General features: G+C 39.9%; 4 protein-coding genes across 4 annotated transcripts; all 4 read left to right on the top strand.

Moving 5' to 3' along the window:
• Nucleotides 1-26: 26 nt before the first annotated feature.
• On the top strand, nucleotides 27-6,501 carry LOC118417949 (gamma-aminobutyric acid receptor subunit alpha-2-like). Its single transcript, XM_035823712.1, has 10 exons — nucleotides 27-353; nucleotides 1,067-1,152; nucleotides 1,575-1,642; nucleotides 2,228-2,436; nucleotides 3,231-3,313; nucleotides 3,454-3,597; nucleotides 3,890-4,075; nucleotides 4,330-4,529; nucleotides 4,986-5,117; nucleotides 5,351-6,501. The coding sequence occupies exons 1-10, from the start codon at nucleotides 268-270 to the stop codon at nucleotides 5,588-5,590; spliced, it is 1,434 nt and encodes a 477-aa protein (XP_035679605.1). The 5' UTR covers nucleotides 27-267; the 3' UTR covers nucleotides 5,591-6,501.
• A 1,187-nt stretch (nucleotides 6,502-7,688) lies between these two features.
• LOC118417572 (glutamate-gated chloride channel subunit beta-like) lies at nucleotides 7,689-14,102 on the top strand. The gene is made up of 11 exons (XM_035823164.1): nucleotides 7,689-7,771; nucleotides 8,368-8,483; nucleotides 9,439-9,518; nucleotides 9,719-9,930; nucleotides 10,527-10,609; nucleotides 10,957-11,103; nucleotides 11,670-11,846; nucleotides 12,164-12,369; nucleotides 12,827-12,964; nucleotides 13,488-13,636; nucleotides 14,087-14,102. The coding sequence occupies exons 1-11, from the start codon at nucleotides 7,689-7,691 to the stop codon at nucleotides 14,100-14,102; spliced, it is 1,407 nt and encodes a 468-aa protein (XP_035679057.1).
• A 1,861-nt stretch (nucleotides 14,103-15,963) lies between these two features.
• Nucleotides 15,964-18,419, top strand: LOC118418609. The gene is made up of 4 exons (XM_035824608.1): nucleotides 15,964-16,117; nucleotides 16,810-16,874; nucleotides 17,596-17,660; nucleotides 18,005-18,419. The coding sequence occupies exons 2-4, from the start codon at nucleotides 16,823-16,825 to the stop codon at nucleotides 18,257-18,259; spliced, it is 372 nt and encodes a 123-aa protein (XP_035680501.1). The 5' UTR covers nucleotides 15,964-16,117; nucleotides 16,810-16,822; the 3' UTR covers nucleotides 18,260-18,419.
• A 390-nt stretch (nucleotides 18,420-18,809) lies between these two features.
• On the top strand, nucleotides 18,810-22,895 carry LOC118417571. Its single transcript, XM_035823163.1, has 6 exons — nucleotides 18,810-19,124; nucleotides 19,486-19,638; nucleotides 19,963-20,127; nucleotides 20,633-20,847; nucleotides 21,787-21,945; nucleotides 22,731-22,895. The coding sequence occupies exons 1-6, from the start codon at nucleotides 18,869-18,871 to the stop codon at nucleotides 22,893-22,895; spliced, it is 1,113 nt and encodes a 370-aa protein (XP_035679056.1). The 5' UTR covers nucleotides 18,810-18,868.
• Nucleotides 22,896-23,477: the final 582 nt, after the last annotated feature.

Here is a 23,477-nt window from a genome sequence, read left to right as displayed (position 1 = left end):
TGACGTAGCATGGCAACAGCAATGTTTTCATAATGCGGCGTGGACGCTATTAATATTCTTGCTGCAGATGACGGTTTTTAATGCGGGTTAATTCGGTTTGTAGCGATCAGATAGAGTGCAGTACACTACCATTAATGTGCACGCATGTCTCTTGAGTAACACAATAGATTCCACGCGGTGAGACGCTGATTTCACTATCGGTCTGATCGGGGATGGCATGGCAAGAGGAGTCGTGCTATTCTATCATATCAAAGATTTTCGTGCGAAATGGCGTGCCAGTGGCGTTTTATTATTTGGCTGTTTTACATCAGCCAAGTGTCGGCAGATAGTGGGTCAATAAGCAACGTGACAGGGTGAGTGAGTGCGCTTCCGCTTTTATACATATCGTTTCTAGCTATGTTCAACCTATTGGTATGCACTGCACGCAACTACCTGAAATGTTGTCCCCTTCTAAATTTGATGGGTGCCCCGCCAATTTCGATTTGCCTTTGGCAAGCACTGTTGCTGTTAAGGGACGTGTAATGAAGTACTGATGTCACAACTGTAGGCACGCAATTGGTGCATGTTGGTATCAAAGTGCACAAGTGGCTACCGTGATTTCGCTTCTTGGTGATATCTATTTTTCAACGATGGGGCCCGCACCAGGTTTTACGTGTAACACAAGTGCTTGTCAGGGTTGTATTTATATTATATTTATGATGACCTAAGTATAGTCCACCAAACAATGCTGACGCCTCACTGCACCAATCTGTCTGAGCTGAACATATATCTTTCCCAAACTATGCTAAAAGACCCAACAATATCAACTGTTTGCTAAAATGTATATCATTTCGGCATACAGTAATGTTGCTAGTGGCTCTTGAGGGACTAGATGTGCATGCAGACGACACAAGATTGCATATATGATACATTGTACAGTAACTCAACAGTTCAATAGGGCCTTTTGACATAATCTACCTCCAAACGAATGTCTCATGTCCTCATATTTGCCCCATGAGAATGTCTATTTACGAGTTTGTATTCAATTGTATTCTCTGTGGTGCTATGATGATTTCTTTTATTCCAGCGAGAGCAATGGGACGACTTTTGTTGAGGAAACCATATTTACAGTGCCGGATGACTATGATGATACAACAAAGCCAGGAAGTCCAGGTAGATTATCTCAGCCTTTCATGAAATATATAAACGATAAATGCGAATGACCTGTCCGGTCAAATCGATAAATGAGGTTGTCTTCGGTTCATCAATAATTGAGAAACGTTGAAAAACGTTTGTTTCCCTTAAGCTTTTTGTTTCGACACTGCCATTTGAAAATAGATATCCATGCAAAAAACCTTGCTACATACATTTGTACTTGTAATGTAATGTAACAAGGGTAGCGCTACTGTAAACAGCTATTGTAATCAATAATAAATTCCATGTGACTTTATTGTACGGTGTGACCTGCAAGCTGATTTTTTTAATAAACTGAACTAAACTGAACTTGATGATGAGAGAAACCAACTAAGAGGTGGCCTATATATGAATCTTTGCCGAGCGGACTTGGAAGACAATTTTCGAGCTTTATTTTTCAGGAGTCCTTCTGGACGTCAACTGCACAGCCTACATCTCCAAACTTGGTCCATTCTCGGACAAGGATATGGTAATGTAATTCATAATAATGTTCAACAAATGCAATTTCCATTTCCAATTTTGTATATGGTCGTGCCTTCGAACGGTTAGAATTAATAAAGCTTAAAAAGTGTTGTCTAGAATTAGAATGGTTTACATTGGTTCTTGTACCTAATTACAATTACTGGTACCTAATGAAACAAGTTCAACACAATCCTTATAAAAATCCAGAATGTTCCATATTTTGAAAAGGTTGACCTAATACCATTATCATCCTATGGTTGGCAGTATGACAAGCTGGCAACCTGTATAGTCTATATAAATGTATTTTGATTATTTCTAAGCACTCAAATGCTTACAATTCTATGATTTAAATGGTATGTTTCTCTTGCATGGTCAAACTTGATTTTGCGATTTTGAGATTCAGACTCACACATATTTGCGTAGAACTTTCCATGTTGTCAATTTGAATACATGTACGATTGTATAAAAAAAGCTCAATGTGCGCATTCGTTAAAGGCAATGTATGCTGAAAACGCAGGGTGAAGTAACAAATATTCTGTGCGATTGCTACTCATCAGTTACTTATTGTTTGGCATTTTTTTTATTTCTTAAGGAATTCTACATCTCATTTGTCCTTCTATGTGGGTGGAAAGACGAAAGGCTTCCCGGCTCTTACAACCAAAGAGTAATGGTTGACGAATCAAAAAAGAAGAAGATTTGGAGACCAAACATATGGCCGATGGTACACGCCAAAATCTTGAAAAGGGAAGACTTGCTTTATCCAGTACTTCATCCTGGAAGTGTGGTCTATCTTATGCAAAGGTATGTATAGGATATCATCATACAACCAGGCTAGATGGTCTTCATATTCAACACCATACACTCTACTGCCCATAGATACTAAGTCATTGTCACAAGATAGACCGACGATGTTGTTCCGATGTTGCTCTTTTAATCCAAGAAAGCTCTAAATCTACATAGCAGGACGTCACACTGCCAACCTCTCCGTCTCCTCACCGTCTCCTCTCTGCTCATGCGCAGTTAGCCTTGGGCATGCCCAAAACTATTGCAGTGATTCTGTCACAGTCATATATATCTGTGAACTTACTGAATATTTCAACTTTGGAAAATCCGAGTTTCGGGTAACTTGGAGAGAGGGCTGCTCGGTATTGACATGAAAGTAAGAAAAGGGAAAAGCCAAAGGTTATATAACTACAATAACCATATATTTCTTAACCTTTCTTGTAATAATTTTGTCAATTGGCCCTTGAAGCATGATTTACTGAGTACATTGTCCAAAGTTACAGAATACTTTCAAGTTTGGTAGAGGGAAAGCTTAATCTAAATACAGCAAGTATTTCAGCACCAAGGCTTTTTCATACAGGCTTCACAATACACAAATTAAACGCACTAGCAACATACTCATACTCATACAAACATACACAATCATGATAATACAACACAAGTTGAAAGTTATTCCAGACAAAGGGAAATACACAATACCGTTACTACAAGCTGACGGATATTACTTTCTGATGGATGTCGATACACTATCAGCCACCTGCGAGATGAAGTAGTCTAACCGCCACAACTTACTCCATACGTTGTTTTTGCAGATTCGACTTCGAGGTCCCCTGCCTGATGCAGCTTTACACCTACCCACATGACCGACAAATTTGCAGTTTCATTTTAGGATTCGGTAGGTGAAGAAATATTGAAAAAAAATGGCAATATTCTCCTTTTGGTACACACCTTTATTTATACTTGCCCTTTGGCTTTGTGAATGCCCAACCATGTTTTTCATTCAAGCTCTATGAAGATACCTTTTCACTTTTTCAGTTGGTGGCATCAAGGTTCGCTGGGAGCCCTCTCCCTACTTCCAGTCCGATTCTCCTATCATCATTTCAATGCCGAATGTGCGTCCAGTGTTTCAAATCGACAAAGTCGACTTCAACAGCTTCACCCTCAATGTCCAAAGCTATGGTACGTTCTAATAACCAATTTGTTATCTCTGTTGTCACGCTAGCTGAAAAATCCATAGGTAAATTGTATGAAAGTAACTTTCACAGTCTGAACGCTGAAGTATCTAAGGTCATACAGCTAAATTACGTTTCAGCGTTATGCCCGCGAGTTATAGACAGCAATGTCAATGGGACGGGCACAAATAGAAATCTAAAAACACATAACGTCACTGATGTTGTGTCAGCAATATTCCGGGTCTCTGAGTCTAAAACATAACGTTACCACCTAATTGTTTATCCCAACATTATTGAAGGAGATACCTGTATCTATCAAAGTGGTTCCTGTGACTACTCTGGCTATGCGGACTGTATCAAGATGGGGATCAAATGTTTTAAGGCGGAGAACCTGAACACCACCGCGTGCCTCAACTGCCTCCAAATGGGGGGCAAGTGTAAGCAGCAGAATCCATCACAAGATTGCTCTCCATATCTGAACAAAGGTTAGCGCTCGTTTAGAGCACGAGTCTATATGTGCTTGGGTAGGGCGATCTCTATGCCAAAGAAGCCAATGTTAGGTTTTAATAATTTGCAAAACGTTTCGTCGGATCTCGTATCGTGTAGTGCACATGTATCTTCTGTCTGAACTAGGTCGATATAGTTGCTCTATAATTTTACAACTTACCAGTTCAAAGATGGATCTCAGGCAGCTCATAATTTCAGTTATTGATTCACTTGCTTCTATTGTGTGTTTCAGTGAACCTAGTTGGGGATTTCCACACAACATTGGAGGTCCGGTTTGCTTTGTCTCGTAGTCTAAGTTACCAAATCCTCCACACCTACGTGCCGTCATTTTTTGTGGTGGCGATTTCCTGGGTTTCGTTCTGGCTTGACCCAGCGTCTGTTCCTGCCAGAACCGGTCTGGGGGTGACGACTGTCCTGACCATGGTCACGCTGGTAGGTTAAAAGAAGAAAGAGAGAGAGACGTCTGAATGCCACCAAGATCAAATGTGAAATGACATGAAACTGTTTAAAAGTCTTCATAAGCTATATATGGACCTAAAAGTCTATGTATAGACTTGTACCATATATAGGTACCTGTACACAGGTACTATTGTCTTGCATTCACAACAAGAATAGTCAATATCATTACTGCAACAACTCATCAAGTGCCAAACAAGCATAGCCATGGTATTTTGCAAGAATTTTTATGGTAGTTATCAGATATGTGCTCAGCTTCCACGCTGATCTTTGTTGCGCAACGATATCCACGACTTTAATTTCCTCATCTATCAAGATTGTAACTTATAACTTCTTAATTCTTCCTTTTCTATTGTTTATCAAGATTATAATATTATCGCTCTGGTAATTTAGTGATTGAATAGATCGACATTGATGCACTTTCCTCCATAGAGCACCAAAGTAAGACCTGCACCGGAGCTGAACTACATCCGGGCTATTGACGTCTGGGTGATCAGCTGTAAGATATTCGTGGTACTCGCTTTGTTGGAATACGCCTTCGTCAACTATGCAACGAGGCAAACGGTAGGTCTAAAAAAGCTTTCTTAGTGATGCGTCTCTTAGCATTAACATCATCAGGCGTTTGTACTTGATGTAACCTGTTGTCAGCAACGTAACTCGTGAATTACAATGAGTAATGATAAGTAAACTTCAGCTTTCTTCTTCTGCACTGCCTAGCCTCTTTGCAGAGATTAACGGCAGATACTATATTTGGATACTATATTTTGTACTTATTGTGATATTATTTGCCTTTCAAGTCTAAGGCTCCGAAAAGTCAACAGAGGACTGAAGATGACGGGGAAGTGGAGAAAAGTTTCGTTGCGAACGAAGATAGTTTGGACGGGACTAGTCTCCAACAACTGCCCGGGATTACGTTCACAGGATACCAGATGGCAAAAAAACTAGATTACGTTTCGCGATTCGTGTTTCCGGCAGCCTACATAGCCTTTGTAGCTACCTACTTTGGTGTCTTCACGTCCTCTGACCGGTACCAGTGATAAAGAAAGTCAATAATGCTTCGCACGGTTGGCACATATCAAGCTAGAGTGACTGTCTTTATAAAGAGTCTCATTGTCGAAGCTGCAACAATGAGTGACACGATGATTGGAAAAAAACGATCTCATTAAACAACAGGTCATTGTTGACTACTGCTTTACATATAACACAGATGAACTAAACTAAGATACGTTAACCTGAAGTATACGGCAGTTCCTCGCAATAAGTAATAATACTGTTCATAATTTGATTATACACAATCAAAGCAAACGCTAATCATGTTTGCGCTCTTGGTTTGATTTTGTCTCTCACTACTAATATTTCCGACAACATTATACTGCAATACAAATTGTACAACACTCTGTACAACTGTACAACTTTATAGATGTCACCATTATTGAGGACATTTGACGTGAAAGACTCTCAACAAGTGGCTTGATTATTACCAGCTCCCTGTGGCCTACATATACCTCTAAAGCAAATGTATACATCAGCAACGAGCAATTGAAGCATGCAAGCGATGAGACAAAAAGACTCCTTGCACAATCATACGAAGGAAGCAACGCGATGTTTATTTACATTCCATACATCAACCTATATTGTCGGTGATATTGTGAGGAGTGATGTCGATGTGATCAGCACACAGAAAACCAATTAAAGAGGTCTAAAGTGCTATAGAAGCGATGCATTCTTGCATTCTAGTATGTTACGCTTTCCATTCTGCTATACACATCAAGGATTTGTCTCTATAGACAGTTCTGATTATATTTGCAGTGAGACATGCTAAGCTTAGGTGCGATTAAATGTTTAATGTTTCACTGTAGCATTTTGTGAATCTGGTGTCTGTCATAAAATGACCGAAGTGCAGGTAGCCCATGATGAAATGTGACCATCGACGCTTGTGAAGCTAATAATAACGCTAATGGAGTAGAAGATGTCAAGATGACTCACAGGTTAACGAAATTACAAGACAAAGATCTGGCAGTACATCGCATGTGTTCTTATCGGTGCACCCCCCATGTCAGCAGATGTCACACACGGTATCGGAAGCGCGCTGGAACTCGATTGTTCTTATCTTCTTTGTCTCCGAAGGAATGTACATTTCTTCAATTATTCAAGACGCTCCGGTAAAAAGATACAGAGGGTAATGCGAGGTCAATTTTCTAAAAATTGACTTGAATTCAAGATGCTTTGGAAGAAGAACACAGCGCATTCAATGTTAAGTTGTATATAGCAGAAGCTAGCTTTTTTTGAAGTTACAAAACCCATTTATCATAAACAATGTGGAAAATTTTATTAACTGCTGCCTTCAAAAGGTCAAACCCCAATAACAACAATGAACGTAGTTTATTATTGGGACTTATATTGAAATGAAAAATGGATTCCAAGTTCCCTGTCAATGTAGACTACTTTATTTATTTTCCTCTCAAGTCGTGGGGAATGAATTTACAAATTGCAGAAGTATGTCATAACCGTGAACTAAGTCGTCTCAGCATGTTATAATTGTTAGCATTCTTCCATGATCTTTCTTCTTTCCCAAAACATTTCAGATCCCTTTTTGAGAAAAGATATCTTAGTCTGGTAACTCTGATCAAGGAGGTTTATGTGCGCATAAAATTATGGTCTCCAAAGCACTTTAGACTGTAAGACTATAATCTATAAGCGAGTAAAACTCTAAAGAAATGTTTGTGCTGGGCATCCTTGATGATAGCTGACAATTGCTGTCTTAATACAAAAGTATTGAGATGTATGCCTGCCATGAGAAGGTAAATCTGATTAGAGGGATACCGGCATCCTCTCAGAAGTGTTAATGGTGTCTACAATGTCATTACAATGAACTAAATCGGTTTGATATTGATCATGTGGCAGTTTGGGGACATGATGTACTAGACATACAGTCTGGATAACATTACAAAAGGGAACGCCTTACCAGTATCTACGGAGGCAAAAGATAACAGGTTTCACATAGCTGCAAAAAACGAACGGATATCTTGACAAATTTGCCTTGTGATAAACACATGTCAACTTAATTAACAAACGACATTATTCGCTGACAGAGATCGAGTCTTCAGTTTTCAGTGTCTTCCCTTCATGACAAAGATGGAGATGGCAGTTCTACTGATGTTCATGCTCCTTGTACCGAAGGCACTTTCCCAAGACGGAGGCCGTCCTGACAACGACCAGTAAGTTTGCATTCATACACTGTCCGTCCATAGGTTCGACTTTTTAATATGACAATCCCATAATGTCAGAATGCATGCATAAGGTGCTGATTAGGAGTTCATCTAGTTCATCGATTGCAACACATCCTCTTTCCGTAAGACTTACACCCCCATAGTTCATAAAGCTGTTACATGAGAATTGCTTGAAATAAAACATATATTTAACATGATTTTCATTCTACACAAACCCAATCTGCAGTTTATGATAGATCTTTAACATTTTGTCCATACTCTACGCACATCTGCGTATGATAACCTCTCTTCAGTTGAAAATCTAACGGGGGCATCATCATGGGGGCAGTACAATTTAGAACCACCTTTTGTCAGCTTGACCAATGTACATCATTCTTTATGAATCCTGTAATACTCAAATAGATTGTACATTCTCCAAAGCTTACACCACCTTTTTGTATAAAACCAGAAATTATTTGCATAATACACAATTACCCTTACTCTAAGAATAGGTGTTAGAATGTTTGTGTTGTGTTACGTATAGTGTCTATGTTTCATTTTATGGATCTATTTTTGCAATTTGTACATCTATTTTTTCACCTCAGGGCTTCCTTTCAGTCAAATGAAACAGCCACCCCGACCATCAATGACATGCCGTACATCAGTACGTCTGTCAGCGTACCGGAGAACTACAGTCATATGGAGCCGCCACCAACAGAGAGTAAGGAAGAAACGAATGAAAGAATTAATTGTTGAATGAGTGGAAGGCTGTAAATGGGCGTATATTTTAAAGATATCACAGGCAAGAACTAACTGCACACTGTCAGGTAATGCAATATACATGTTGCAAATATCAAATATCTTTTCTCGATAATGAACAGTACTACATCACCATCACCTTGTTGATGTAAAACGGTATCACACACGCCTGCAGAAATGTACATATAGCATGAAGATGTAAGACAGGAATTTGAATCTGGCAAATCGCAGTTTCTCGTAGTATATGCTATGGTTTGTTGACATCCCGAAAAGAACACCCTCCAGCAATATTAGTAATGATAATTGCCTAATTGACTTCTTATCTCAGCTGAGCATACTGAGGTTATACTCTGCTGATACAAATGAGACGGCTTAATTGACAGGTTGAAATTACTGCTAGACATAACTTCATTACTGATTCGGTGACACTGTCTCACCTCATGTATTATAGAAGAGGTTATCAGTCGACCTCATCGTCGCAAAAAAGATACAATAACTTACTTATAGGGAAACACAACTGTAAAATTTTCTCAGCGTGTGGAAAAATAGCTTTAATATTTGGAAAAGGTGAATCCGCAAAAAAAGATTAAGCAAAATGACAGCGGCATAGGTTCAGTTGATGTCACGACAGCAGTATAAAAAAAGACGTTAACATCATTCTTACCATGCTGTTGATGACCCCTTTGTAGACAACATTTCAACTTTTATTTCTTGTTGGTATTCAAACTAGCTAAAACTGTGTCTATTGCCTAGTAACATAGATGAGTTTGGTTCTCGAAGTACCATCCAATGTTTTCAATGTTTTACGTCCGTTATCTGCATCAACTTCTCGTTTGCGGTTGTAATGGTGGTTCAAACTGTTACTTGAAGAAACAAGATCCACGAAGTTGCTTTTGTTATGTTTATGTTTGCTACAGATGGTCAGGTTGACATGAACTGCAGCGTCATCATTCTAAGCCTTGACACAGTGACACAGTATAAGATACTCCGAGATACGGTAAGCAATATTCATATTATAAGATGCTAGACTATATCAAATTTTGGGATACGTGCCTGATTGCTAGTTCTTAAATGATTTAACTTTGTGGTTGTTGAAACATATATCCTTTGGATTAGGTAACATCAACGTACACATTGACAGACATTTGACATTGGTCTTGGCAAGGGTAAAAAAAAGGATTTTACTTTGCTTTTAAGGCATTCTACATCGACTTCGTCCTGGCTTGCCAATGGAGGGACACCAGATTGCTACAAGCCAGACCGGGGAACGACACAGGTTCAAGTTACATCCAGGGGAACATCTGGAGACCTACCATCCAGACATCTGTGCTTTCTAAAGAATACCAAAACCGTGTGGATTTCTTTCCTCCAGTGCTGCTTTACGACGGAAGTGTGATTCTGGCTCAAAAGTATGTAGTATGTACGTTTTGTGGTGTTGATACAATTTACAGATTATAGCGCCTGAAGATGAAATGTATACTGTTCAATATTCACAAATCACCAAGAGACATTATTGATATTGATAGAAAACTAATGTATGTGGTTTAGCACCTGTGATCATTCACGCCATCCAGGGTACTATGCACCTGGCATATTTAAGATAGAACGCATTGTACGTGTGTTCATTCGAGCTCTAACACAGAACAGCACCTGGCGAAACATTTCTGAGCGTGGGATCCGAATTAAGTTTCTAGAGCATTCTTTCTGAGGATGTGGTTAAATTCCGCACAGTTGACTTGAGGTTGTCAACTGCTACACTGCCTACAAAACAAATGTAACGTTATATTTGATACGGTAGATTTTGTGTTGTACATTTATTCTATGCATGTGTGTGTGTGACTGTGTGATTATGTACATGGAGATGCATATTATGTCTCCAAAAACCTCAATCAAGGCACAAAAAATGATGCTGGTTTCATTAGTGCTAGACACTTTGTGCTGGATATATGTACTTGAGAATATGTAAATTCTGATATATATCTTTGCGTATATATCTATGTTACAGATTCAGCCTTAACCAAGCGTGCTTAATGAATCTTCGTCACTATCCCCATGACCTACAATGTTGTGCTGTGGCTCTATCGACTTGTGAGTGACACTACTAAATAACTTTCTTGAACCGGTGTTATTGCAGCATGTGTTCCTCGCATACAGGTAAATAATCGTAATGCAGAGGAACAATTCAATCAGGATAATCTTTCTCCATGCTTCAGACAAATGTAGGTTTCTCCAGACAAATCTATGTTTGATGATCTGTCAGCATTATCACACACGTAGCACAACTATTCTTAAATTGGTCAACTTTCAGCGGAAAATCATAAACAAAATTGATTAGTAGTTGTAATTTGTTATCTGAATGTGTCGTTGATAGCTCTAGCTGTTTTCCACTGCACAGTTCGTAAATGAATACTAAATTCGATGTCTGTGTTCTGCAGATGGCGGGGTGAAAGCCATGTGGAACGAGCCGATGTACTGGCTTCCCGACAGTTCTGTAGTGGCTACACTGATGTCGACTGTGCGCTCCGACTTCCTGATTGACGGTATCAACTACACCAGCTACGTGGGGTCGTACTTTGGTCCAAGTAGGTAACCCCAATTTACTTATAGATATTCACTACTTATCAGTTGCTTCCTTACGCCAAACCATAATTACTTAAGCAACTAAAGATGATTGTGTAAACGGTCAGACGTACGCGTGTCAGACAGCATCGACTGTCTTCTGTCTGTAACACTGAGTAAGATCTGTTGATCAGCAAGTTTATAACTAAAATGGCAACATTTTCGCGAAAATGTAGAATGTTTTTCCGTAGCTTCTTGACAAGCTAGTAAATGAAAGTGTAGTAAAAAAAACCTACATCTGCTTGGTTTTCGGACCTGGTTATCAACACAATTACACCATTCGGCTAGCCCTTTAGTATTGTCTGCGGTTTTTGAAAAGCAGCCTTTAAAAATTACTCGTATTAACATTAACAGCTGATATCGGAGTAACCTAAGCTCTGATTCGCTACTGACATCAATCTTCATCAAACCATGACGGATAGCCGATACAGACTTCCACTAAAAAATCAATACATACCGCACACTTTGTTTCTTCTCTATAATGTTATGTTAAAAAAGAACTTTCATACTAATATTCTGTCTTTTCCAGGCAATGTTTGTTCTTACCAGCGAGGGTTTTGTGACTACCAAGGCTCCGATGCATGCACACGGATGAAGTGTACAGATGCAGACAATCTACACAAGCATGAATGCATCAAATGTAACCACTTCGGTGGCCGGTGTGCACCACCGACATTGAAGGAGTGTTTTAACAATACGTCGAGAGGTGAGGGAATATGTATGCTTATCCATATTATCTATTTTCTTTTGATGACTTTATGATTCACGTTTATCTATTGAATAAAAGGTCCAGGGAGGAAGAAAAAAGGTCAGAAAACGGAAAAGATGGGAAGAGGATATCATGGAATGGACAGATAGGACACTAAGTGAAACACTAAGAAAACACCGAGAAGGTGGACAAAACTGACTGCCAGATTTTCTGTTCTGCCCCAACGGTCAAATAGATAGACTAATGGATTGATGATATGACGACATACATGCGATGGTATTGAGTTAAACCGGAAATATTTATGACATCTGCAGGTCTTTCCACGAAGAATATGTTGTCTTCCACCACCTTGGAGTTTAAGCTCCTTCTGAGACGGCACGCTGAGTATGGCTTCATTTACGCCTACGCTCCAACCTCGGGTATAGTGGTCCTGTCCTGGATCTCGTTCTGGCTCGACCCTCGCTCAGCTCCGGCGAGAACTGGGCTCGGCGTCACTACGGTCCTGACAATGATATCAATGGTACGTCACTTCAACAGAATCCAGATACATATAAAATTCCGTTCATGATGTCAACACATATCTTATAATGTTTCTGTACCTTAGAACCAATAGTGTAAATGATACTCAACATGCTGATATATATTGATACTTATGCGTAGACATCCTTGCAGGTGATTCATTGTATACACTTGTTTGTTCACAGATATATTTTGAGCAGACCTTGCGAAAGTCGCTGTACTTTTGTCGTGTCAATAATGATCTGTATCTGTATCAATATAGCCCGTATAACCTCCCTTCGGCGTAACACACCAGATGATACATATTTTACCAAGTATATGTTACAAGCTCTAAGGTGTTGGTCAGAAAACCAAAACGTAGTACGACGTTAATGACACAACAGACATTAGAGGACCAACATTTTTTTTTTTAATTTTCATGAATGATAATGTATCTCTTTGTTTTTGTTTTCCTTCAGAATATGCGAACAACCGATGCAGAGTTGGGGTACATCCGGGCCATCGATGTCTGGCTGTTTGTCTGCAAGAATTTCGTCTGCTTCGCCCTGATGGAGTATGCCGTCGTGAACTTCCTAGTCACATCAAGTCCTCCTGAAGTACGTTTGAGCTAAAAATATTCACTTGACTACGTTTTGGTATAGCCCTTTGGCACCTTTCTCTGGGCAGATTGTACCAGGTTATTTTGAGCTAAAAATATTTACTTTATTACATTTGGTATAGTCGCTATACCAAAACGTACTATAGTCCTTCTGTTGTACCAGGTCAAAGATCTTTATAATCTGGTTTTTCGACAACCTGACAAAACTATACCAAAACTGCACAAATGAACCAAAAAGGTACAAGGCACATTCAGGTATACAATATAAGTTTGATATATCAAATAATGATATGATCAAAATTCACGTGACGTACAGGCAATAAATCAAAGCTGCTGCGAGTATGACATACGCTATTCTCTCTGCTTCTTCAGGCAAAGCGTTGTAATAGGATGCTTTTGTTGTCGAGAACTTTATCTAAAATGGCTGTCAATCTTGTGTGATTAAAAAAATGGCTGTCAATCTTGTGTGATTCAAATCGATATATTGCTACAGATTATCATAAACTATGTTACCCTTGCAGCCCAAGGTCGTCCAACACAACATGGAGACTGAACACATCGACGATGACCTGCTCGGCAACAGAGAAAAGGGGTTCAAATCACTGCTTCGAGATGACAAGAACAAACACGATCCCAGCAAGTTTGACGATGACACTGATTCTAAGAATAAGTGCAAAAAGAACACTTATAACATACGAAAGGGTTCTTTTTCTGATAATGATAAGCTGCCACGAAAACCAGCCAAGACCCGTCCCGAATACGCTGATCAACTCGACAGAATCTGCCGCATATTGTACCCTTTGATGTTTTGCTTTTTTATTATCGCATACGGACTGTACGTCAGTTACAGTCAAAATTACGATAACTGCTAGATAATCTTATCATTTGTTTTGTGTGCAGTGTATATGCGAGACCAAACTTGGGTATTTTATCAAATTCAGTTGTGAACATCTGGAGGTGGTTCCTGGGACATTGCCCATGGACGATTTTAGGCAATGGTTGAGAGAATTACCATAATGATATACTGTAATAACGCTGTCGCTACCCGTATCAGCCAGTCTTTTAGACCGCCTTTTGGCGTGATAGTACATGTTTTCAAGCATTGTCTGTTTGTGATAAGACCGAATGACACCTAATGAGCTACATAAGATGATGATTCTCTAGTGAAAAGATCCTTTTTGCTCTTGAATGTGGCGTTTGTATACTTGTATGCTTGTTTCATATGCACAGTTAAGAAAGAAAGAAAGGAAAAAAAGTACAACGCATCATGTATCACAAGATACCTTATAACATAGTATCACCAATGCAGAATGAAGGGCTAAGCAATGGAGACATTTTAAATACCAGTAACAATGATGTTGATAGTGATTGATATATGATAATATGAAGAAAACATTACCTATGTGGTGATATAGCATTGCACGTGACTAAAACCTACGTTATGTTTGGTATATAGTACAACTACTAAATTCTCGATGTGGACCGAGTATATCCAGCAAATACAGGTGCACCAAAGGCAGGACCGAAGATAGCTACTTCAAAGATCACTATATTGACATATTGAAATTGATGTCACTACAATAAAATATCCTTAACTGCACGCAACAGACAACTTAAGTGCAACGGGCTGCCATGCCTCGTACTTGTCATTACGACCAAATAGCTTTTAGTGAGGTCATGAGCATTGAAAGCTTGTTCAGTTTGAAGGGGTATGATGAATATCATAGTCTCAATGAAGTGCCGCGATTACACCACAGGTGGACATGTTACATGGAAGTAAGATGTAATACCAAGATTATTGAAAGCGCTACCTATGTAGACTCCTTTATTCTATGTAACATCTTATAATGGGACTATTCTGAATATGAAAAGAATAGATAGATATGGCATTCCGAGAGAATATATTGTAAAATGTAGCCATATGTTAAGATGCCGATGAAGGCTGTGATTCTCTACTTATATCCATACGTAAACTAGGACTTTCCAAAAGCTTGAAATAAAACTTTGCGTGCAAAATGCCACATTTGAGCCATTCAAAGTCAGACAGGGAACATGTATGCTGCAATCCCCTGTCATGTGTACCTCGCAGCATAGTTCTTTTGGGCTCCTGTAGTGCCAGGTGGTACATGAATGTATAGCAGCAAGTTGCCTTGGCCTTGCAGTTATGATAGTAGGGTACGTGTTTACAGGGAGGGGCTGCTGCTCTAGGCACCTCCTTTTACACTGAACCCTAATTGTATCTACCTACCTTTGACCTCCAGGTCGTTGGGGGGGGGGGGGCTGGAGGCAAGGTAGCCATGAAGGTAGAGAGTTGCCAGGATGTACGCCCCTTCCAAAAGACGGGTGCAGCCCTAACCGAGACACCTTCCCAGAATTGAACCGAGGTCTCCCAGTTACCAACTAATTGGAACCAGGAGCTTAACTGCGAGGCTGCTAGCAATTGAGTTACAGAAAAACATAATGTAGCAACATTATCAACATTTCATTTTTTACACAATACTGGTTATGAAACACAGCCTTACTTCCTAGAGCCTAGACAGACAGTAGCGGGCGTTCACCTGCTGAGCGACATTGATCATGACCTCCGGAAACACAGAAACGACCCTTTCTTTTGGTCAGCATGAAATAATAATGAAGGGATTGTAATAAGATTTTTTTATTGCGTTACCAATATCGAACGAACCACTGGGGGTATCATGATTCTCCCACGGGGTGTTCACGTGATCATGAGTCGTAAGGTCTGATGTTTGGTAAATAATGTTTGTAGAACATATTCGTAGACACGGCCAGTTCACCTATGTCATGATAAATGCTCACTTAGTCCCAACCACATCGTTGAAAACGTAGACCGCAGAAACGCAAGAATGCTAACATTTGCCCGACATGCAGGCATTCTTCTATTGATTGAGAAACTAAGCTTGATTGGTCTATTACATGCACAACTTAATTATTCATGACACAAGCAGCAGACGTAATGTATATTCTTATAGACACGAATCTAAGATAGTGGTTTAGCTAATATACATACAACACGAAGTACTGACACACGATGTCTCGTGTGTTATCCCTTTCCTTTGGTGTTTGGGTTGTCCTGTTGTATCCTAAATGTGACGAGCAGCAACTTGAATGTTACGACTCCCGTTTCCAACAGGTATGTGTGCATGGGTTATAATAAGGATGTAACGTTACAACGTTAGATCTACATACAAGGCATGGTGCCAATGACAATGACAAAGGCACGAAGTCATATAACAAACGTTTGATGGTGAATTTGGTGGTTGTTTTGTTGTCACCAGTCTAAAGCGAGGGACCTTTATCTCTAGTGTGGTGCTATGTGTAAGTACTTGTACTCAAGAATGGATAGAAAAAAATGATAGACATCGTGCACATATAACGTTACTGCAGTTGAGGTAAGACGTATTTGCATACAATGGAAGATGGAATAACAAATGGAAGGCGCTATGTGCTTTTATGTCATGGCATTATAGACGAAGGTGCTTGGCGCTTAGAAATCTCCATACCCTAGGAAGGTGCTAGCTCTCTTGATCTTGATCTTGTACCCAATTTGCCGCATCTTTAGTTTAATGATTATGGAGAACAATGTTTGAACAATGGGTGCATTTCAGCGTACGTAAACCGTATGCTTATCCTAACCATGTTAACACCACCTAACGTCGCATCCATAGATTTATGTTAGTTGAGTCCCTAACTTCAATCTTGTACAGCCCATTCGTCTTGTATTTATATATATTTCAGCTTTTACATAGTCTGATGTTAACATTATTACATATCACTCTTTGTTTGTCTTTGAAATTCTAGCGTTAACGTTATGTTGTATTACAGCAGCTACCCATTCATGACAGAGTATGGTGACTTACCAGGGGACTACAACCCAGACGCCGTTCCAGGTATTTTTATTTTTATTCTGTCTTACTTTAAACAGAAACGTATCTCCATCACATTTCAGCCTGCAGAAGGCTACTGTATCACAAGCAGAAACAAGAAAGACTGAACCTATACAGGTTTTCTGTGGCAAAAAATAACTTTTTATTGATTGAAATACATACGTTGACAATTTGACCAAAACCCCAAGGGACTACAATAATCTTTTGTTGTCTGATAATATGAGCAACATCATGCTGCCGTTACAGTCTGGTAAGCAATTATAATGCTTTCGACTGCCGACTTATCTGTGTTGTGTTGTATTGTATTGTATTGCATTATGTTCTGTTGTATTGTAATATATTGTGTGATGTCATGCCATAGACATCGGTTAGTATAGTGTACATTTTCGAAGCGAAGAGGTGCACTACCCGTCATTGTGTGCATCTCAGAATACTGGCACTCAATGAAAAGAATGACACACCGTTATCAACAAAAAATGCAAATACCTGAAACAGTTAGAGGGATACATATTAGGCCATTTTGGATCAAATTTCAACTGTAATTTCCAACATAGAATTAGACTTACCCATATTTTCAACCGTCAACTCCAGTCTTGGTTGGAATCCACTTTCTACAGCGTACGGTCCACTGCTCATCGAGTCACCTTTTGTCTATCTGCATAGCGTGACTGTTATGAACCCGCTAACCACACATTAATGTAATACCATGTCCTCCCATGCATAGCGGATGATACAGTCAACTGTGGCATCTATATCCTGGACCTGGGTCATTTTTCAGAGCGACTGATGGTGAGGACCTAAATTGTATTCATCTGCACACTTTGTTGGCATCTTTAGGGCATTATTTTTCAGCAATGTAATTATAAAGTAATTTGCTATCTAATCATATAAAGTAATCACTTGGTACCAAATAGAAATTAGCTTTTGGGGGTAAACATATATAACAGAAAGCCGACATCATTTGCAGTGAGCTCTTGATCAATTAATGATGTTTCTTCACGACACGAAAACGGTTGAAATCTATCTACCATGGCCAATGATACTGATCATCGAAAGCTGCATGTGTGTCGAAGTCCCGTCTCGACCAATTGCACTAATATAAAATTTGTTCCTGTTTCTCACAAATGTCCTAGAAATACGAGATCGAGTTCTACCTACATTGTGATTGGGTCGACCGTCGACTGGCCAAGGAAAGCCTCCTGCCGGACCGGGCTCACCAGATCTGGTTACCTCGCAATGACGCGGGAAAGGCCATCCTGATCTGGACCCCCACCGTGCAGTTCAACATGGCCAAGGATGTAGAGGAAAGTGGGGAATACCTTTACGGGCGGTGGGATGGGACCGTTACTAAGATCATGAAGTATGTTGTGACGGAACAATCTAATTGAATTTCCTATGATTGAACTTGCCACTTAATATATATGCAAGTTCCTAGGATTTCTCTGGGTGGGTCAGATGGTTTGGTTTATCATATCATTGAAACCTTGTCCCGCTGACGATTTTTTATGCATAGTTAACTAACCCCCCCCCCACCCGGGCTGAAACACATTTTATGTCAAACTGCTCTTTCTATTATCACGAAAGAAAAGAGCTGTTTGAAGAGGCCGTCAAATTCCATCTAAACGTCTTAACATTCACCGACAAAAAGAAACCAATTCTCCTTCTAACTTCACAAAACCCACACATAATAGAAAAGGTGGGATCTTTCGCCTTCCGCTGTCTTGAAAAATCAGTAAAAGGTATTTGGGGCTGTTGCTGTAGATTTACTGACCTTCAAAGCAGGCTCTCTGAGGCCTTTTCTGGCTCATAATACACTTTTGCTGGCCATTTCTTTTTGTACTGGGTCGCTGAGGCCAGCAGTCAGAGAAGGCCAACAATCAGCGATCCAGTACAAAAAGAAATGGCCAGCAAAAGTGTATTATGAGTCAAAAAGGCCTCAGAGAGCCTGCTATGGAGGTTACAGATTTACCTCCCCAATCGATGCGCTTTGCTGCGGTATGCTGAATTTAAGTGAGAAATGCAGGAAACCCATAAATATACTGGCCCCACATAGAGGCATCTTATATATGCATCCCGTATATATAGACGGGCTCAGTAGGATAACAATTAAGAAAGATCCACCGGTGTTTGTTGTATTCCCAATTACACACGATTATGCTATATATTCCAGATACACGCTGACGTCCAAGTGTCACATGGCGTTGGGAGCATATCCACTGGACGTGCAGAACTGTGCATTGGGAATGAATCTGTGTACGTCTGTATGATTTGAATGACATTCAGTTTTTTTTGTTTTTTTGCAGTAGATATGAATGCATGCACATTGACTATGTCACAATCGATGGTATAAAATCTGTCATAGTTTTACAAACCTTGCCATCCATTCACGAAAAAACATGTCAGATTAATCAAGGAGCTTTTATCAATTGATAAAAGCTCCTTGGTTACCCAGGATCTAAAGTTAGGTTTTACTAGTTTTAGACTAGATTAGACATCCTTGATATTGTTTTTACTTTGTCTGAATGTCTCATCATGTTACCTGCAATTAGCCCACGGGCAAGAATTTGCAATAAACTTTTATGAATACGTTTATAAGATTTGTTTACATGTACAGTTAAAGGTGGCCGTCTCGTCTGGGGTCCGAAGACAGAGTGGTTCTGGGATGAAAACAAGCCCCCGGTTGTTGTGAAGTCGTCCGGCATCAACGCGCAGTTCCAGCTTATCAAGATCCACGCCTTCTCCTATGTCAACTCGCACACCGAACGCGGTGAGTGTTGAAGTGTCACACTACATTGCGTTCCCTTGTTGTCAGAGATTCACGCATTAGTACAGCTGTTTGGAGCTTCACATCACAAAACGTAAATGAAAATGTCTGCATCTGTATCGTACTTTAGATGGATATGTACAACATGATTGTGCACATTGATACCAGGTCGGCCATTGTACATTCATCATTTTTCTGTAATGATGGTTTATTAAGACAATGGTGAAATAGTAAATTCCTTCTGGTCGGCTTCAATCTTGATAATCGTCAGATTTTTTTCAGCTAACTATAATCACAATTCTCGATTGGTTATGTTTGTCCATACAGGTAAAAACTGTGTGTATGCAGTATCCACCTGTGACTTCCGGGCGTTGGAGGATGAGTGCCTGTTGCATGACTGCGTCAGTGCAGACAGACTGGGGACGGCACACTGCGAGAAGTGCAACTTCTACGGAAACTGCACATCTGGAGGGGCCGACATCACATGCGATGGTATGAAACTCCTTTATTTTTTTGGCGACGCCTCAGGGCATTCTTACTACTTGGTTGGATGACAAGAGTCAAATCATATAGACTAATATCATTACTACATGCACTTTTATTTTCTAAGACCTACCCCATGCCACGCCTTTTAGGTCTGTATATCAGAAATAATTATCGTTACACTATAACAATTCTATTTCGTCAAAGGTTAAGGTATGGCCTTACTTAGGAAGGCAAGTGAGTTACCAGGTTTGAGTCGTTTATTTGTGCTACGAGAATCATATTCTCCGAATCTGTTTACATTATATTGATTACACAACTCATGCAGCAAATTACTAATACAGTAGTAGAAGTCAGTTAATTGCACAACGGATTATTGCACACTTTTGTTAATTGCACGGATTCCCCAAATCCCGAGCCGGTGAGGTCCAGCTGAATCTCCCTGGATTGTATGAAATACACTGGCAAATGGGGTATACAATCAAACGGCTTCTATTGTGTTGCATTGCTCCAGCTGAGGACCTGAAACAAGCCACGGGTCTAAGCTGCTTCACCTCGGGGCAGATCCGCTTCGCGCTCGTCAGGCGGATCAACTTCCACTTCATCCAGACTTACGCACCGACCCTGACCACTGTCGCCATGAGCTGGACGTCCTTCTGGGTCAACCCTGAGGTGGTGCCTGCCAGGGTGTCTCTCAACGTGGTGACTGTGCTCACCATGCTCACACAGGTATGATAAATAAACTAACTCGTTGTGTCATTTGTTTGATAAGTACTACTTCTTCATTGTATTTTTTCCATAGAGTCCATTCCGAGACACCATGAGGGTTTTTAGACAATAATTGTAATAAGTTGGAATCGTTTTGAATAAAAGAATGTCTAAGCCCCAACAGTTATAACTTTTTCAAAAAAAATAATATGGAATTTTGAATCTATTTGAATTCCTTTGAATACTTTGGAAACATTTTGAAAGAGATCACACAAAAATCTCTTTATTTACAATAATTTTCAAACATCTGCAGGATTCTTTAGAAATATTTAATATAGAAATATTTACAAAAAATGGTAAACCTTGCCAAATGGTAGAATTAATCTATTGCCCCATAAAAGTTAGCCCCTTTTGTCTGCCTGGTATATTTTTAGATTTCACTGCTGGGCATTGGTGGATCCTTTGTGGTGGGCCATTGTTGCATGGCACCCAACCATACTTTGCAAGGATGTGTGAATTGCTATCTTCCCAGCCCACTGAACCATTTACAAAAAATGGTAGAAAATGGTAAATAATGGTAGAATGCTGTTATCATTATTTAGAAACCATTAGAAGTATCCAATTCCACACCATTAATATTTCCAAAGTTTTACAGGACCAGAGAAATATTTATAAAGTTGAAACAGTGTTAAAAATATTTCTGAAGTATCAAATGTCCTAGACATATAATTAAAAAACTTTAAAATCAATTCTAAACAATGGCAACAAACATCCGCACGGTGTCTTGGAATGGACTCTAAAAAAAGGTATATTTAAGTTCCCCTTCACTATTATTTTTGATCATATTTTTAATAGAACGCAAGGAATTTTCGTCTCATATTTTAGGCCTACGGGGTTGCCGGTCCATACAACAGTTTGACCAATGAAATAGTAGTTTGTCTCTTATTACAATATTTCCAGACCAGGAAAGTTGAGTATTTCCCGGAGGTGTCGTACGTACGTGCCATTGACGTGTGGCTGTTCGCCTGTCAGTGGTTCGTCTTCGTGTCTCTGATCGAGTACGGCGTGGTCCACTACTACATCCGGCGCGACTCCAAGGCAGTGGACAAATCTAATGAGGTAACGTTACGTTCACAGGTTTGCAACTTCCTTTGTCTTCAAATGTCATTCTAAAACACCTCGGCGTAGTCTCTACCAGACGGACTACGCTGGGAGAATAATTTGCCAGGGGAGTTTTGCTACTAGAGGGTTTGGCCGGTCGCGGAGGGGTAACATTAACTGTAGCATGGACTGACTCCCCTGGCCAATGTCCAGATTGTTTTGCCGAATTCTACGATCCCCGTACACCCCTAGGAAGACCTGGTGGAGGCTAACCTCGGCGTTCGCATGTTCTATCAACATTCACAAAATAACGCAAAACACAACATCTTCTTTCCATTTTGACGTCTTACCTGGTGCAAGAAGCATCATATCAGCACCACAAGTGTCGTCCAATGACATGTTGCAGACAATTGATGACAAATTGGATTGGCAACATGAAGTTTGATGTCGTCAGATAGCTGTGTAATCCTTATTACCTCCATGAAAAATGGAGATATAGTTTTTGATGTATGTGTATGTGTTTGTGTGTGTGTGTGTGTGTGTGTGTGTGTGTGTGTGTCTGTGTCTGTGTCTGTGTGTCTGTGTCTGTGTGTCTGCATGTGTTTCTGGATATTTGTGGTCAGCATAACTCTAGAACCTCTGCATGTATTACGATAATATTTGGTATGTGGAAAGGGGTTGGGAAGATGAATGACAAGATCGATTTTTGGCCCTCTGGTATGTGACCTTAGTACTGCAGCAAAACTACGATTTTTTTGTTATCTTTTGATCTGGACATGCTATGGTCTTGATTTTTTTCACAGACAGAAGGGCGCGGCTGCTGCAAGACTCTGACGCCCAAGGAGAAGGCATTACGTCACGACTACGCTGCCCGCGTATGGTTCCCTGTCTGCTTCGTGCTCTTCATGATTGGCTACTTCGGCTACTACGTCATCGATTGGGTCAAGTACTCTACCGGGGCCATATAAAGTGTCAATGCGTTAATGGTTTTGCATGTTTCTATATAATGTGGATGAAAATGATTGATAATTGAGTATTGAGCAGTATGGCAACAGAATTGTACCAAAAGTACATCACAATATAAGGTACAATATCGCACCAAGTCACAGTATAGCATGTAACGTTACAACATCGTACAAAGACACAATGCAGAATATTTGGTTTCACTTTGAGTAAATTTGTAAAACCCTAGCAGATATCGTCTGGAGAATTGAGTATTGACATGTCTACTATCATTTATAACATTGCTTTTCGTTATTGCCTTCGCCAAGAAAGTTACCTTTCATTAGAGCGTGTGTGTGTGTACATGTGTGCAGTGACATACATTAGGTTTCAGACTCCAAGTACTAATGCTATTCTTATGTTATCAACAGCTGTTATCATATAGTACAAATGATGATTGAAATGTTGATGCCGTATCTAAGAGCTAAATGAGAGATACATGGTGGTGCGTATTTACTCACCTAGCATTGAAAAATAAACATTGATTTTCAAAAAAAGCACAGCATGACTGATTTTGTCCGCCCGAGAAATAAAAGAATCGCCTCGTA

This window comes from Branchiostoma floridae, chromosome 6 (genome assembly GCF_000003815.2).
Source record: "Branchiostoma floridae strain S238N-H82 chromosome 6, Bfl_VNyyK, whole genome shotgun sequence".
NCBI classification, from domain to species: domain Eukaryota; kingdom Metazoa; phylum Chordata; class Leptocardii; order Amphioxiformes; family Branchiostomatidae; genus Branchiostoma; species Branchiostoma floridae.
Note: the sequence above shows the minus strand (reverse complement) of the source record. Positions and strands in the feature narration are given on the sequence as shown.

What these genes read in the sequence shown, in the direction of transcription:
- LOC118417949 (XM_035823712.1), top strand. Translation starts at nt 268, where the DNA reads ATGGCGTGCCAGTGGCGTTTTATTATTTGGCTGTTTTACATCAGCCAA. An exon ending in TCAATAAGCAACGTGACAGG is followed by an intron (nt 354 to 1,066) that starts GTGAGTGAGTGC and finishes CTTTTATTCCAG; the next exon opens with CGAGAGCAATGGGACGACTT. An exon ending in CATTCTCGGACAAGGATATG is followed by an intron (nt 1,643 to 2,227) that starts GTAATGTAATTC and finishes TTATTTCTTAAG; the next exon opens with GAATTCTACATCTCATTTGT.
- LOC118417572 (XM_035823164.1), top strand. Translation starts at nt 7,689, where the DNA reads ATGGAGATGGCAGTTCTACTGATGTTCATGCTCCTTGTACCGAAGGCA. An exon ending in GGGGTCGTACTTTGGTCCAA is followed by an intron (nt 11,104 to 11,669) that starts GTAGGTAACCCC and finishes TGTCTTTTCCAG; the next exon opens with GCAATGTTTGTTCTTACCAG. An exon ending in TCCTGACAATGATATCAATG is followed by an intron (nt 12,370 to 12,826) that starts GTACGTCACTTC and finishes GTTTTCCTTCAG; the next exon opens with AATATGCGAACAACCGATGC.
- LOC118418609 (XM_035824608.1), top strand. Translation starts at nt 16,823, where the DNA reads ATGACAGAGTATGGTGACTTACCAGGGGACTACAACCCAGACGCCGTT. An exon ending in CAACCCAGACGCCGTTCCAG is followed by an intron (nt 16,875 to 17,595) that starts GTATTTTTATTT and finishes TCCCATGCATAG; the next exon opens with CGGATGATACAGTCAACTGT. An exon ending in ATTTTTCAGAGCGACTGATG is followed by an intron (nt 17,661 to 18,004) that starts GTGAGGACCTAA and finishes CAAATGTCCTAG; the next exon opens with AAATACGAGATCGAGTTCTA.
- LOC118417571 (XM_035823163.1), top strand. Translation starts at nt 18,869, where the DNA reads ATGCTGAATTTAAGTGAGAAATGCAGGAAACCCATAAATATACTGGCC. An exon ending in CAACTCGCACACCGAACGCG is followed by an intron (nt 19,639 to 19,962) that starts GTGAGTGTTGAA and finishes TTGTCCATACAG; the next exon opens with GTAAAAACTGTGTGTATGCA. An exon ending in CAGTGGACAAATCTAATGAG is followed by an intron (nt 21,946 to 22,730) that starts GTAACGTTACGT and finishes TTTTTTTCACAG; the next exon opens with ACAGAAGGGCGCGGCTGCTG.